Below are 12,202 nucleotides of genomic sequence, written 5' to 3'. Positions count from 1 at the left end.
GATCGAGCTCTGCAACGGGCTCTCTGCTCAGCGGGGAGCCTGCTTCCCTCTCTGTCTCTCTGCCTGTGCCTCTCTGCCTACTTGTGATTTCTCTGTCAAATAAATAAATAAAATCTTTAAAAAAATAAAAAGAAATTGGATTTATGTAGTAGTCTAACTTCGGAAGTACTTCTTCAGTAAAACAGTGAAATATTTTTTACTTCTTTTTGATGGAAGTTATTTTGGATTGGTACGTGCTTTCATTTAACAGTTGGTGAACATTTTGGATTCTTGTACCAGAGTGATGCATTAAATACATACAAAGGCAGGAGTTATAGAGCACCTACTTCATGCAAGATCTACTCCATGGTGTGATTTTGTGAAATTGCAAAATTATGTAATTTTGTTGTTCTGTGACTTGGTACTGCTGTATACCACTAGCAGATTTAAATTCACAGCTCTCTACAAGAATTACTACGTTATTATTTATTTTATTATATTATATTATATTATATTTTATGCTTAAGATTTTCTTTATTGGGCACCTGGGTGGCTCAGTGGGTTAAGCCACTGCCTTCGGCTCAGGTCATGATCTCAGGGTCCTGGGATCGAGTCCCGCATCGGGCGCTCTGCTCAGCAGGGAGCCTGCTTCCTCCTCTCTCTATCTCTGCCTGCCTCTCTGCCTACTCGTGATCTCTGTCTGTCAAATAAATAAATAAAATCTTTAAAAAAAAAAAAGAAAAGATTTTCTTTATTTATTTGACAGAGAGACAACAAGAGAGGGAACACAAGCAGGGGGAGTGGGAGAAGTAGAAGCTTCCTGATGTAGGGCTCAATCCCAGAACACTGGGATCATGACCTGAGCCAAAGGTGGACATGTAATGACTGAGCCACCCAAGCACCCCTGTATTCATTTTAAATAGCTAAGACTGGTACACTGAAAGAAATCCTAACCAAGTTTGTTTTTTCACCCCCATTAGGCCTCCTTTATATGATTAGATTCATTTCAGTTAGTCTGTTTTTACAGAGTGACTTTTTTTTAAGATTTTGTTTATTTGACAGAGATCACAAGTAGGCAGAGAGGCAGGCAGAGAGAGAGGAAGGGAAGCAGGCTCCCTGCTAAGCAGAGAGCCCGATGCAGGGCTCGATCCCAGGACCTTGGAATCATGACCTGAGCTGAAGGCAGAGGCTTAACCCACTGAGCCACCCAGGCACCCCTACAGAGTGATTTTTAAGGACACATTTTAACATGGGTCTTGGACTTTACTTCTAGTCCTTTAGGACACTTGCATTTTTGAAGACTCTCAGTAAAACCCACTATTGCTCCATAGCAGTCTTTCAGAAATTATCAGATATTCAAGCAGGGCTCAAAAATGGAAAAATTTTTAAGTGGATTAAAATTCCTAATACATGTGTATATATGGGGTGCCTGGGTGACTCAGTGGGTTAGGACTGTGCTTTCGGCTCAGGTCATGATCTCAGGGTCCTGGGATCGAGCCCTTCAGCGGGGAGCCTGCTTCCCCCTCTCTCTCTGCCTGCCTCTCTGCCTACTTGTAATCTCTGTCTGTCAAATAAATAAATAAAATCTTTAAAATTAAAAAAAAAATAAACGTGTATCTATAAACTGCTAAATGGTAAGAATTAAGTCAAAATGCCATCCATTTCTATTATCTTATTCTGGAAAAAGAAAATGAAGTTTATATACCATTCTACAACTTAATAATTTTTGTGTTGTAAGCGCAGATCATTTGCAGAGCTGATTTAAAGCTTTCATGGAGTGGTTTGCACTCTTAATTGAAAAATATTGAAACAAGACACTAGCCAGTCCCTTAGAAGTGGCTAACCAATGTCAGATAGTCTATATATCCTATCCCCTGAAAAAGCTACAGGCTATTGTTTGTGCCTACCTATTTAATAAATGCACACCTAGTTCTGTAGATACCTTTCAAATGTGGAGATTGTTAAAGAGCACCTTAGTCATAAGTAATGAGGAGGACATTGCAATTTTTTTTCCAAAAGGGAACCAGTTTTCTCCTACAGTGATGTTATGCTTGATGTTTTGAGTATTGAACTTACAAAACAAACAAAAAAACCCTCAGGAGCTACTGTGAACTGAGTGTAAGTGAATCCATTAAAGAAGTGGCAGGCCAAACAATTTCCTTGATGCATCCCCAAGTGAGATCCTTTAGTGTCAGCTGTTATTGATTACATTGAGAGCTGCTGGCAGAGTGTAGCATATAGATATGGAATGATTTTGTACCATAACTCTTAATTAATAACTATTAGAATTTAATATAGCTATTAGAAGGTACTGTAGAATATTAGGGCACCTAGCTTTCTTTCATTAATTTGTCTTTTAATTAGGAAGAACAGTGATAGATATTCCTTTTTGCAACATTATGTGACTTACATATTTAAACTTCAAATTTTACTGTATTATGGGAAGGACCTGAATTTTGCTTACCTTAAAAGCTTACTGTTTTGGAGTGCCTGGATGGCTCAGTTGGTTAAACATCTGCCTTCAGCTCCAGGCATGATCCCAGGGTCCTAGGATTGAGCCTTGCATTGGGCTCCCTGCTCACTGGGGAGCCTGCTTCTCCCTCTCTCCACTCGGGCTATCTCTCACTATCTCTGTTTGTCTCTCTTCTCTCAAATAAATAAATAAACCCACTCCCCCCAAAAAAGATTGCTGTTTTCTCTAGGCTACTTCTGTTTTATACCATTGCCCATTTTATGTTTAGACATTTAAATACAGTCTTTAAATAGATGGTTTCTTCTTTGATTATATATGTATCCATTGGAATACTTTAATAGTACCCAACTAAAAGGTGGCTTAAGTGACGAGTGTTTATCCTCTCATAAAATGTTCAGAGGTAGAGTCAGCTCCAGGATTGATTGATTCAGCAGTGGTGTCAGAGCTCTCTATTCTCTTGCCTTTGCAGTCATGGCACAGAATAGCTACTGCTTCTTTACAGGATTCACATAAAAAATCAGGAAAAGAAGAACTTGTCATTATCAAGATAAAAATCCCAGAAGCCCTCAGACTTCTTAGCATCTCAGTGGTCAGACTAGACCAAGACTCATCTTGAAGCCAGTCATTGGCAAAAAATGTAGTTGCGATGAACTTGATCTAATCACAGTTTCATCCCTTGGCTAAAGGCAGGGTGCCTCCCCTTGATCACAGTTGCTACCATCAAAGCACCAAATAAAATGAGCATTTTGTTGGCAGGACAGTTGGTGAGGGATGGCTATGGCCATATTTTACCATGGGGGATTTAAATCTATTCATTTTCACCAACAAAGGCAATAGAAACCTTCTTTGTATCTATACTTATTTTTCTTTGACTAGTAAATTCAGTGATAGGATCTCACAGGTACATCTAGAAAATATGCCCTAAGATGGAAATTCTCTGTTTTACCATTGTAATTACTGAAATTTTAAAATATCACTCTACAGCAACAAATGGTCATTCAGAGTGCTTGCGGCTACTAATAGGAAATGCAGAACCACAGAATGCAGTAGACATTCAAGATGGAAATGGACAGTAAGTTCTAATGATTTTTAAATTATTTTTAAGATGTGTGTTGAGGGGCGCCTGGGTGGCTCAGTGGGTTAAAGCCTCTGCCTTTGGCTCAGGTCATGGTCTCAGAGTCCTGGGATTGAGCCCCAGCATCAGACTCTCTGCTCAGCAGGGAGCCTGCTTCTCCCCCACCCCCCCCCACCCCGCCTGCTTGTAATCTCTGCCTGTCAAATAAATAAATAAAATCTTTAAAAAATAATAATAATATGTGTGTTGATCTTCATGCTTTTGCCCCTATTTTAGTAAATCTCATAATATGTTAACTGAATAGCATCAAGTGTAGTTTTCTCATCTAAGTATACTTTAAATTTGCATCACAAAAAGACATGTTTAGAAAACAGGCCAACACACTGTTTAATTGTTTTTCATGGAGTGGAGTCTTAGGTTCTTAACACTGAACCTATTCCTGTTGTTGCCCAGGACTCCTCTGATGCTGTCTGTTCTCAATGGGCACACGGACTGTGTTTACTCACTGCTGAACAAAGGAGCAAATGTAGATGCCAAAGATAAATGGGGAAGGACAGCATTGCATAGAGGGGTAAGCAAAAATGTTCCCATTGCCTTTAATCAAAAATTTCTTAGGATCTCATTTTCCCTAAAACTAAACTAGGCTGTGTTTATTTTTCTTCATCAGATTTTTACTAAGTAGTTTTGGATCACTAATTTTAAACAGCTACAAAACACAACTTAATTTAGGAAACAGTGTTGGAAGAAAATTTTAAAACCCCAAAACCTTGAGTAGACTTAATGTCCATTTTACTTTTTCTCATTATTACAACTATTTTCTTAGACATTTTTGTCTTTTTCCCTTTGCAACCATTCACCTTTTTTGCCTTCATTGTTTTTACTGATGTATAAGTTCCTTTATTCCTGTTTCTCATAATACTTGTGTTTTGACAAAGTTACTGCTTTACATGAATTTTTAAGCCTTTTCCAATAAAAACACTTAATTACTAAAAAAAAAAAAAGATAAATGCTTTAATTGATGGACAAATATGGGGAATACAGACTTTAAAAATTTTTTTAAGTTGGCACATAGTACCCAAGATAATATATTCAAATACCTACAAATACTTTTTCTTTCAGGCAGTTACAGGCCATGAAGAATGTGTAGATGCATTACTTCAACATGGTGCTAAGTGCTTATTTCGAGATAGCAGGGGCCGGACACCTATACACTTGTCAGCTGCCTGTGGACACATTGGTGTTCTCGGAGCCCTTTTGCAGTCAGCAGCATCTGTAGATGCAAACCCAGCCATAGCAGACAATCATGGATATACAGCACTTCACTGGGCCTGCTACAACGGTTGAGTATACAGTTATAAATCTACATTAAATGCCTGTTAATGTGCCAAACAGAGACAACAAACTATAACACATTATGATATTATGAATATTTATTAGGCAACTGTGAGATCAGTAGGAACGTAGAAATACTATACCTATGTAGTTGTAAGCTTACTCCTATCACTTGTCACGGTAAAGCCAAAGATCTTTTGATATAAACTCATCATTAAGTTTGAAATTTTTCTTAGATCTTTGCTTCAACAGGTATTTTTGCATTTTTAACATACTTCTATTAATATTTACAATGTCCTTTATATATATAATATGCTCATAGTTTGATTTTGTTCTTTTTCTTTCTAAGTGTACTTGTATTGGGGGGAAAAGGTAGCAAAAAATGAAAATGTATCACATTCTAAACTGAAATCTGTATATGTTTTCTGAGTACATTGCAAGATAGATCCTTCTAGCAACAGTAACATGTATGTTCCACATTTTAAGGGACTAAAATCTTAGCAGATCACAGACCTAGAAACTTAGAAGCTTTTATGGTTAAGTTAACTTTGCTACACGATCGGAACATACTGACCTTTGGCTTCCTAGAAGCTCACAGCCAGTCAGTCCTTTTATAGGTGGGCTCACTGACAATCACTCAGAGAAGTATAAAGCTGTTTAAGGTTTAAATGTTCAAAGTGAAGTTTGGCTTATGAAATGTCACTAATTAAGGTAATTTAAGTGAAGAGGCATGTTGAGAAATAATGATTTTTTTTTTCCTTGCATAGGGCCACAGATTTGATCATGTTAGAAAATGCTAAGGGTACATTATGTACATTGTAAACATCGACTCTATCAAAAGTTTGGGCTTAGGGCTTTAGCAGGGATAAGAGGGGATTTTTAATTTGTTTTGAATTTCATTGTAGCGTTTAGATAACTCTTAGTTTTGAGAGCATACCTGAAAAACTAGTTCACAATTCTAATAACTTTCCCTCAAAATATTAAGAAAATATGAATTACCTCTTGATATAAATATTGACTTACTTAAAAAATAAGTATAGTATCTGTTTTAAAATCCAGCTGACTGCCTCACCAGAGAGTTGAGGTTTCTCCCTTTCTGTAATGTGCTCCTTCATGGTTCTTTCTTACTAGAGAAATCTTGACAGATAATGTTGAGTCACAGTGAAAGGGGAGAAACCTGAATCTTGCAAAATTATAGTTAATTAAATATTTTATAAGTATTTTCTAAAATGCAGTATTTGAATTTTCATATTAATCCTTGTGCCAGAATTGAGAGTTCTAATCTTTTGCTGTTAGAAAGTTTTTGTCTCTTCTTGAGTTTTGTTCTGTGATGACTATTGGGCATCCATCATCTCTGAGTACCGTCTCTGGCACCATTTGTTGGTATCATCAAAACTTGAATAGTTAAATGTATTGCTAATTCACAAGCTCAGTTTAGTCTGTTTCATTTTTACTGCCTTAGATCCCAAGCCAGAACAGTTTTGAAGATTAAAACCTTTGGATTTCAACTTCTCTTTTTTCTTTTATACTCAGTAAAATTGGTATTTAATGAATATAGTGAAATGGCCAAAGACTAGTCCTGAACTTAAAAAGATAACTATATTTTGCCATTGGAGTTTGATTTTTTTAATAATATAACGATATTTTGCAAGTATGAGGAAAACCAAAACCATCTAATATTGTAAGGAAACAATACAGATGTGAGTTTTACCATACTACAGATGTGAGTTTTATTTAAGAAATGAAACTAGGTTTTTTTTGTTTCGGTTTTTTGTTTTTGTTTTTAGAGAGGGCTGGAGAGTAGCAGAGGGAGAGAGAATCTTGAGCTGGCTCTATGCCCATCGCAGAGCCTTTGTGGGGCTCAGTCTCACAACCCTCAGATCATGACCTGAGCTGAAATCAAGAGTTGGATGCTTAGCTGACTAAGCCACCCAGGCATCCCAAGAAATGAAACTTTTTTGAAGCAGATTTTTATTGCTTGGTTCTTTTTTTCTTTTTTAATATATCAATGAGAATTAACCATTGGAAAAATCACAAAACAAGCCGTCTTTACTCGGGCAGGGCATTTAATTGTAAATAAACTGCTCTTGTAACTGCCCTTTGGAGAGTTACTATTATGACATTTCTTTTCAGGTCTTTATGGAGAGCACTGTTTCCCTAAAGTGAATTCCTACTCTGTTACTGCTAAATTTAGATTCTCTAAGCACCTTGTGTACAAGAGACAAACAGACAAAATTTTGCATGAACTACATGCTTGGTTGCCATTTAAAGATGATAGCAGATGTGTCTTAATTTTCAGACTGTAGCAAATTTGTGCATTCTGAATTGAGCTGAAAGGAATTAGATGTGTGTTGGCTATACAAGCAGTCTAAAATTAATACCATATTTATAGTCAGAAGTCTGTTTCGTAATTTGGCATTCTGAGAGTAGAAAATGTAAAATGGTTTTACTTCCACTAGTAATTATTCCATGGCTAAAAACAAAATTGGAAGCACTCTAACAAACCAGAAAACAACCTTTGTCTCAAAATTAAAATGAAATGATGACAAAGTTTTAGAAAAGAATTGGTTATACATACTATATTTAAAGTCCAGATTTTCAGTTTATATAGTCATTCAATCACAGAACTTAAAGAGTACTTGTATTATCCCTTTGTTTCTTTTAAAAATTGATAAATGTTTTTGAAGCTCTAAATGTCCTTGGAATATCCCTCTGAAACATGAAGAGACCAGTTGTGTCATCCTTTCATAAATGAGGACACAAAGTTTTCAGCTTGATATGATTGCTGGAGGTAATCAGTAGCCCAGAACTCTCTTTTTGCAGTATACAGTCTACTCCGTAATTCTCAGACCTTTCAGTCTCATGATCTGGGAGTTAGAGGCATCAATACTTACTATATTGGAAATGAGAAATGAAAAATTTGAGGATATTTATTAATTTACTTTAAAATAATAAATTCATTAATTAATATAAATAACATTTTTATAAAAAATAACTTCTTTTCAAAACAAAAAACAATTTTAGTGAGAAGGGTGGTAAATTTCTTTACTGCCTCGTTTAAGAAAAGACTAGTTTGCAACCATACCCCGGGGTTCCCCAGACTCACACCTTGAGAACTGCTATTCTAGGGTGATAGGAAACTCTTAAATCATGGAAACTTTCCATGGCTCCTTCTTTATAATGAGTTGATATTTGGAGAAAGAATTAAAGCAAGTCTTCTCAACCTCAGCACTATTGCCATTTTGGCAAAAATTCTTTGTTATGAGGGACTGCCGGTGGATTGAAGATGTTTAGCAACTTCGTTAACCTCGACCCACTAAATGAGAGTAGCACCCTCTTACCCCATGCCCAGTTGTGATGAGCAAACATTCCTCCAGACATGGCTGAATGTCTTCTGAAAGGCAAAATTGCTCCAGTTGGGAACCATTGAATTAGAGAAAATAACTAACATAAGATGAAACAGTTATAGGTTACCTAAAACTTACTTTTTTCCTGGTAAAAACAATTATAGGATAAAAATTAAGTTGAGCTATTATTTGAGAATGATAGAGTAACTAAAAAGAAAATAAATCTAGCATCACTTTGTTAGACAAATACTGAGTCATAGAAATAAAATAAATAGCCTGTATAAGAATCTAATTTATTCCTTTTTTTAATTAATTTATTTATTTTCAGAAAAACAGTATTCATTATTTTTTCACCATACCCAGTGCTCTATGCAATCCGTGCCCTCTATAATACCCACCACCTGGTACCCCAACCTCCCACCCCCCAGCCACTTCAAACCCCTCAGATTGTTTTTCAGAGTCCATAGTCTCTAATGATTCACCTCCCCTTCCAATTTACCCCAACTCCCTTCTCCTCTCTAACACCTCTTGTCCTCCATGATATTTGTTATGCTCCATAAATAAGTGAAACCATAATGATAGTTGACTCTCTCTGCTTGACTTATTTCACTCAGCATAATCTCTTCCAGTCCGGTCCATGGTGCTACAAAAGTTGGGTATTCATCCTTTCTGATGGAGGCATAATACTCCATAGTGTATATGGAACACATCTTCCTTATCCACTCGTCCGTTGAAGGGCTATTCCTAAAACAGGTTCCAAATTACTAATGAAGTAAATGATGCAACATTTCATTTGCAACAATTATTATAGCAGTTGGATTTTAACTAAAATCCTTGCTTTAAAAATTAAGTAAAGAAAATCTGAGGTTTAGGTTTTTCCCTGTCTTCAAAAACTGTGGGCCAGGGAATCTGACTGGTTCAGTTGGTTGAGTGACTCTTGATTTCGACTCAGGTCATGGTGTCAAGGCTGTGGGATCAGCCCCGTATCCGGCTCCACGCTCAGTCCGGAGTTTGCTTGAGATCTTTCTTCCCCTCTCCCTCTGCTTCTCCACCTGAGTTATTCGCATGTGCACGAGTGCTCTCCTCCCCCCCCACACACTGTCCCCGCCAGATAAATAAAATCTTTAAAAATAAATAAATAAAAACTATGGGCCTATCTCTCAGTAATCTGTACTTGTCCTTCAACCCAGCAATACCATTTCTAGGAAATTATCCTACAAAAATATAAAAAAAAAAAAAAAATACTGCAGGGAGCCTGGGTTAAGTGCCTACCTTCAGGTCATGATCCCAGCAGGCTCAGAGTGGGGAGGGGGGTCTGCCTGTCCCTCGGGCTCCCCCTACCACTTGGGTACACTCACAAAAATAAATAAGTAAAATCTAAAAAAAAATTTTTAAATAAAGTACTGGAAGATTTCATTATAGCTTGTTTGGTTATATAACAGATGCAAACTAGCAATCACCTCAAAATACATAATTAGAAATTAAAATAATTTATGATATACTTTAATGCTGTGAAGTTTTTCCAAAGATTCAAAAATAAGATTTCTATATGTTACTATAGAGGGATATGTACTATTTATTAAGTGAAAAGCAAGTTGCAGAATTAAAATTTTTCATAAAAATTTTAAAAGGAAGTAGTACATGTTTATGTGCATGCAGTTTTATATGCCTAGAAATTTCTTGAAACTGTTTAGGTAATAGTGGTTACAATCTGCAAAGTGGAACTGGAGATGGCGGTGGGGACAGAGACTTGTACTTCTTCCCTCTAGACACTACTCTAGTATTTGAGATTTTATCATTAGCTCATTACTAAAATCAAAATACTTACATTTTGAAGTTAATTATGCTATATAAATTAATTTTAAAGTTATATTAGGCTATATATAGGACATTTTTTAAAAATGACTAAATAGGGGCGTCTGGGTGGCTCAGTGGGTTAAAGCCTCTGCTTTCAGCTCAGGTCATGATCCCAGAGTCCTGGGATCGAGCCCCACATCAGGGTCTCTGATCAGCAAGGAGCCTGCTTCCTCCTCTCTCTCTGCGTGCTTCTCTGCCTACTTGGGATCACTGTCTGTCAAATAAATAAATAAAATCTTTTTTAAAAAATGACTGAATATCTTTAACTGGTCATCATAAAAAGAATAGTGAGAGTAAATTTTTTCCCCACAAAACAAATATTTGTTGTGTCAGTAATAAACTGCTATAAAATTACAAGAAGCTTCTGAATTTCAGGTCTTGAGGTCGTAATTTGGATTTTAAAACTCCTAGAGATGTGATGTTTAGTGCGTTCAGTGAGCTCAGTTAGTTTTAATCCACATGAAGTTTTTTCTTATTTGTGTTAGGGATATGTGGGTACATTTGGGCAATTACCTTTTTTGGATTTTAATATCTGATTCTCATTTACTTGTTTAGGTCATGAGACATGTGTAGAACTTCTTTTAGAACAGGAAGTTTTCCAAAAAATGGAAGGAAATGCTTTCAGTCCTTTGCATTGTGCTGTGTAAGTAAAGGCAGGTGAATCAGATTTGCTTTGACCATATAAGAAATACACCATTGCTGTGAGAGTGATCACTTTGTTACCTTACACAGGATAAATGACAACGAAGGTGCTGCTGAAATGTTAATTGATACTTTAGGTGCCAGCATCGTGAACGCCACAGATTCAAAAGGAAGGTAGGAATTCAACTACCTAGGAAATAGCTTGACTTGCAATTGGAAAAAAAATTTAACTACTAGATTATGTGGAAGAATTAACAGAGAACCCATTATTAAGTAAAAGTTGATTTTTATATTTGGAAGTATAAATTGTCATAAAATCTTAATGTTTATAATGTATTATAAATTACATAATTATATATGTAATTAATATTTATATGCAATATATATAATTCTCATTATAAAAGGCTTTTTTATTACAATTTTTAGCCAGTCTTCCTCTTTAAAACTTGTAAAATGTAAGATTCCCTCTCCTTTTCTTAAAGGTATGTTTGTTACCGAAGATGATTATTAATAAATTTAATAGTTTTCTAAATATAAATAAAGGCTGGAAAAGAGTCCACCAGTTGTAACAGGTGGCAATATTGGGTCAGGATTTATTTCTTCTCAAATTTCCTTCGTGATGTAATTTTGTTTAGCAATTTTATGTTGTACTAGTTTAATTAAGGGCCTTTTATATTATCAAATACCAGTTACTCTGGCAGAAATTATTAAGCTCCATTAAGCCTATTTGTATCGAGGCAATGATTTTATAGCCTAATATGTAAACCCTTGGAAATTACTTGTCATAAATTCAGGAATAATTTTTTCTAGACTATGAGACCAACAGATTTAGTGAAATCTCCCTTTTTCTTTGTATTACAGAACCCCTCTTCATGCGGCCGCCTTCACAGACCATGTAGAGTGTTTACAGCTGCTTCTCAGCCATAATGCTCAAGTTAATTCTATAGACTCTTCTGGGAAAACCCCTCTCATGATGGCAGCAGAAAATGGACAGACAAATACAGTTGGTAAAGACACTGGTTAAGGCTTGTATTATTCTAATGCTATAATACTATATTGCTTATATGTGTTTAACTTATGGAAAACTTAGATCCCAAGCCTTCTGACTCTGTCAAATTTGCCACAGTTATCTCCTGAGATTTAAAACCTCTAGCATGCTTTCAACCCACATTTTTATCTAGAGCCAAAATGTTTTCATTTGCCCTTGCTGATTAAACAGTCTTACTATAGCAAGGCAGTGTAGGATAATGGTAAAGACCCTGTCTCTGGAGTTAGATGGACAGCATATGAGTCCTAGTTCTACCAATTAAGTGACCTTATGACTCAATTTTTTCATTTTTGAAGTTTAGGAAAGTAACAGTGCCTACTTTGTGGGGTTATTGTGAGAGTATGAATCCAGAGTGTTTAAGGCATTATTTGAAATTTAGTAAGCTCTTGCAGCATAAATGTTGCCATTGTGTCTGTGACTTACAGGATAACCTGATGATACAGTGTGTA

General features: G+C 36.0%; 1 protein-coding gene across 15 annotated transcripts in view; it reads left to right on the top strand.

The window, feature by feature from the left end:
* Positions 1-12,202, top strand: part of ANKRD28 (ankyrin repeat domain 28) — a 199,729-nt gene that overhangs the window by 178,177 nt on the left and 9,350 nt on the right. For all 15 annotated transcript variants that reach the window (XM_082684430.1, XM_082684421.1, XM_082684432.1 and 12 more), the window contains 6 exons: positions 3,437-3,524; positions 3,981-4,098; positions 4,647-4,866; positions 10,619-10,706; positions 10,796-10,879; positions 11,567-11,712. In XM_082684430.1, the coding sequence (XP_082540556.1) occupies positions 3,437-3,524; positions 3,981-4,098; positions 4,647-4,866; positions 10,619-10,706; positions 10,796-10,879; positions 11,567-11,712 (744 nt within the window). The remainder of the gene's footprint in view (positions 1-3,436; positions 3,525-3,980; positions 4,099-4,646; positions 4,867-10,618; positions 10,707-10,795; positions 10,880-11,566; positions 11,713-12,202) is intronic.

Source organism: Mustela nivalis (genome assembly GCF_964662115.1).
Source record: "Mustela nivalis genome assembly, chromosome: 1".
Lineage (NCBI taxonomy): Eukaryota > Metazoa > Chordata > Mammalia > Carnivora > Mustelidae > Mustela > Mustela nivalis.
Note: the sequence above shows the minus strand (reverse complement) of the source record. Positions and strands in the feature narration are given on the sequence as shown.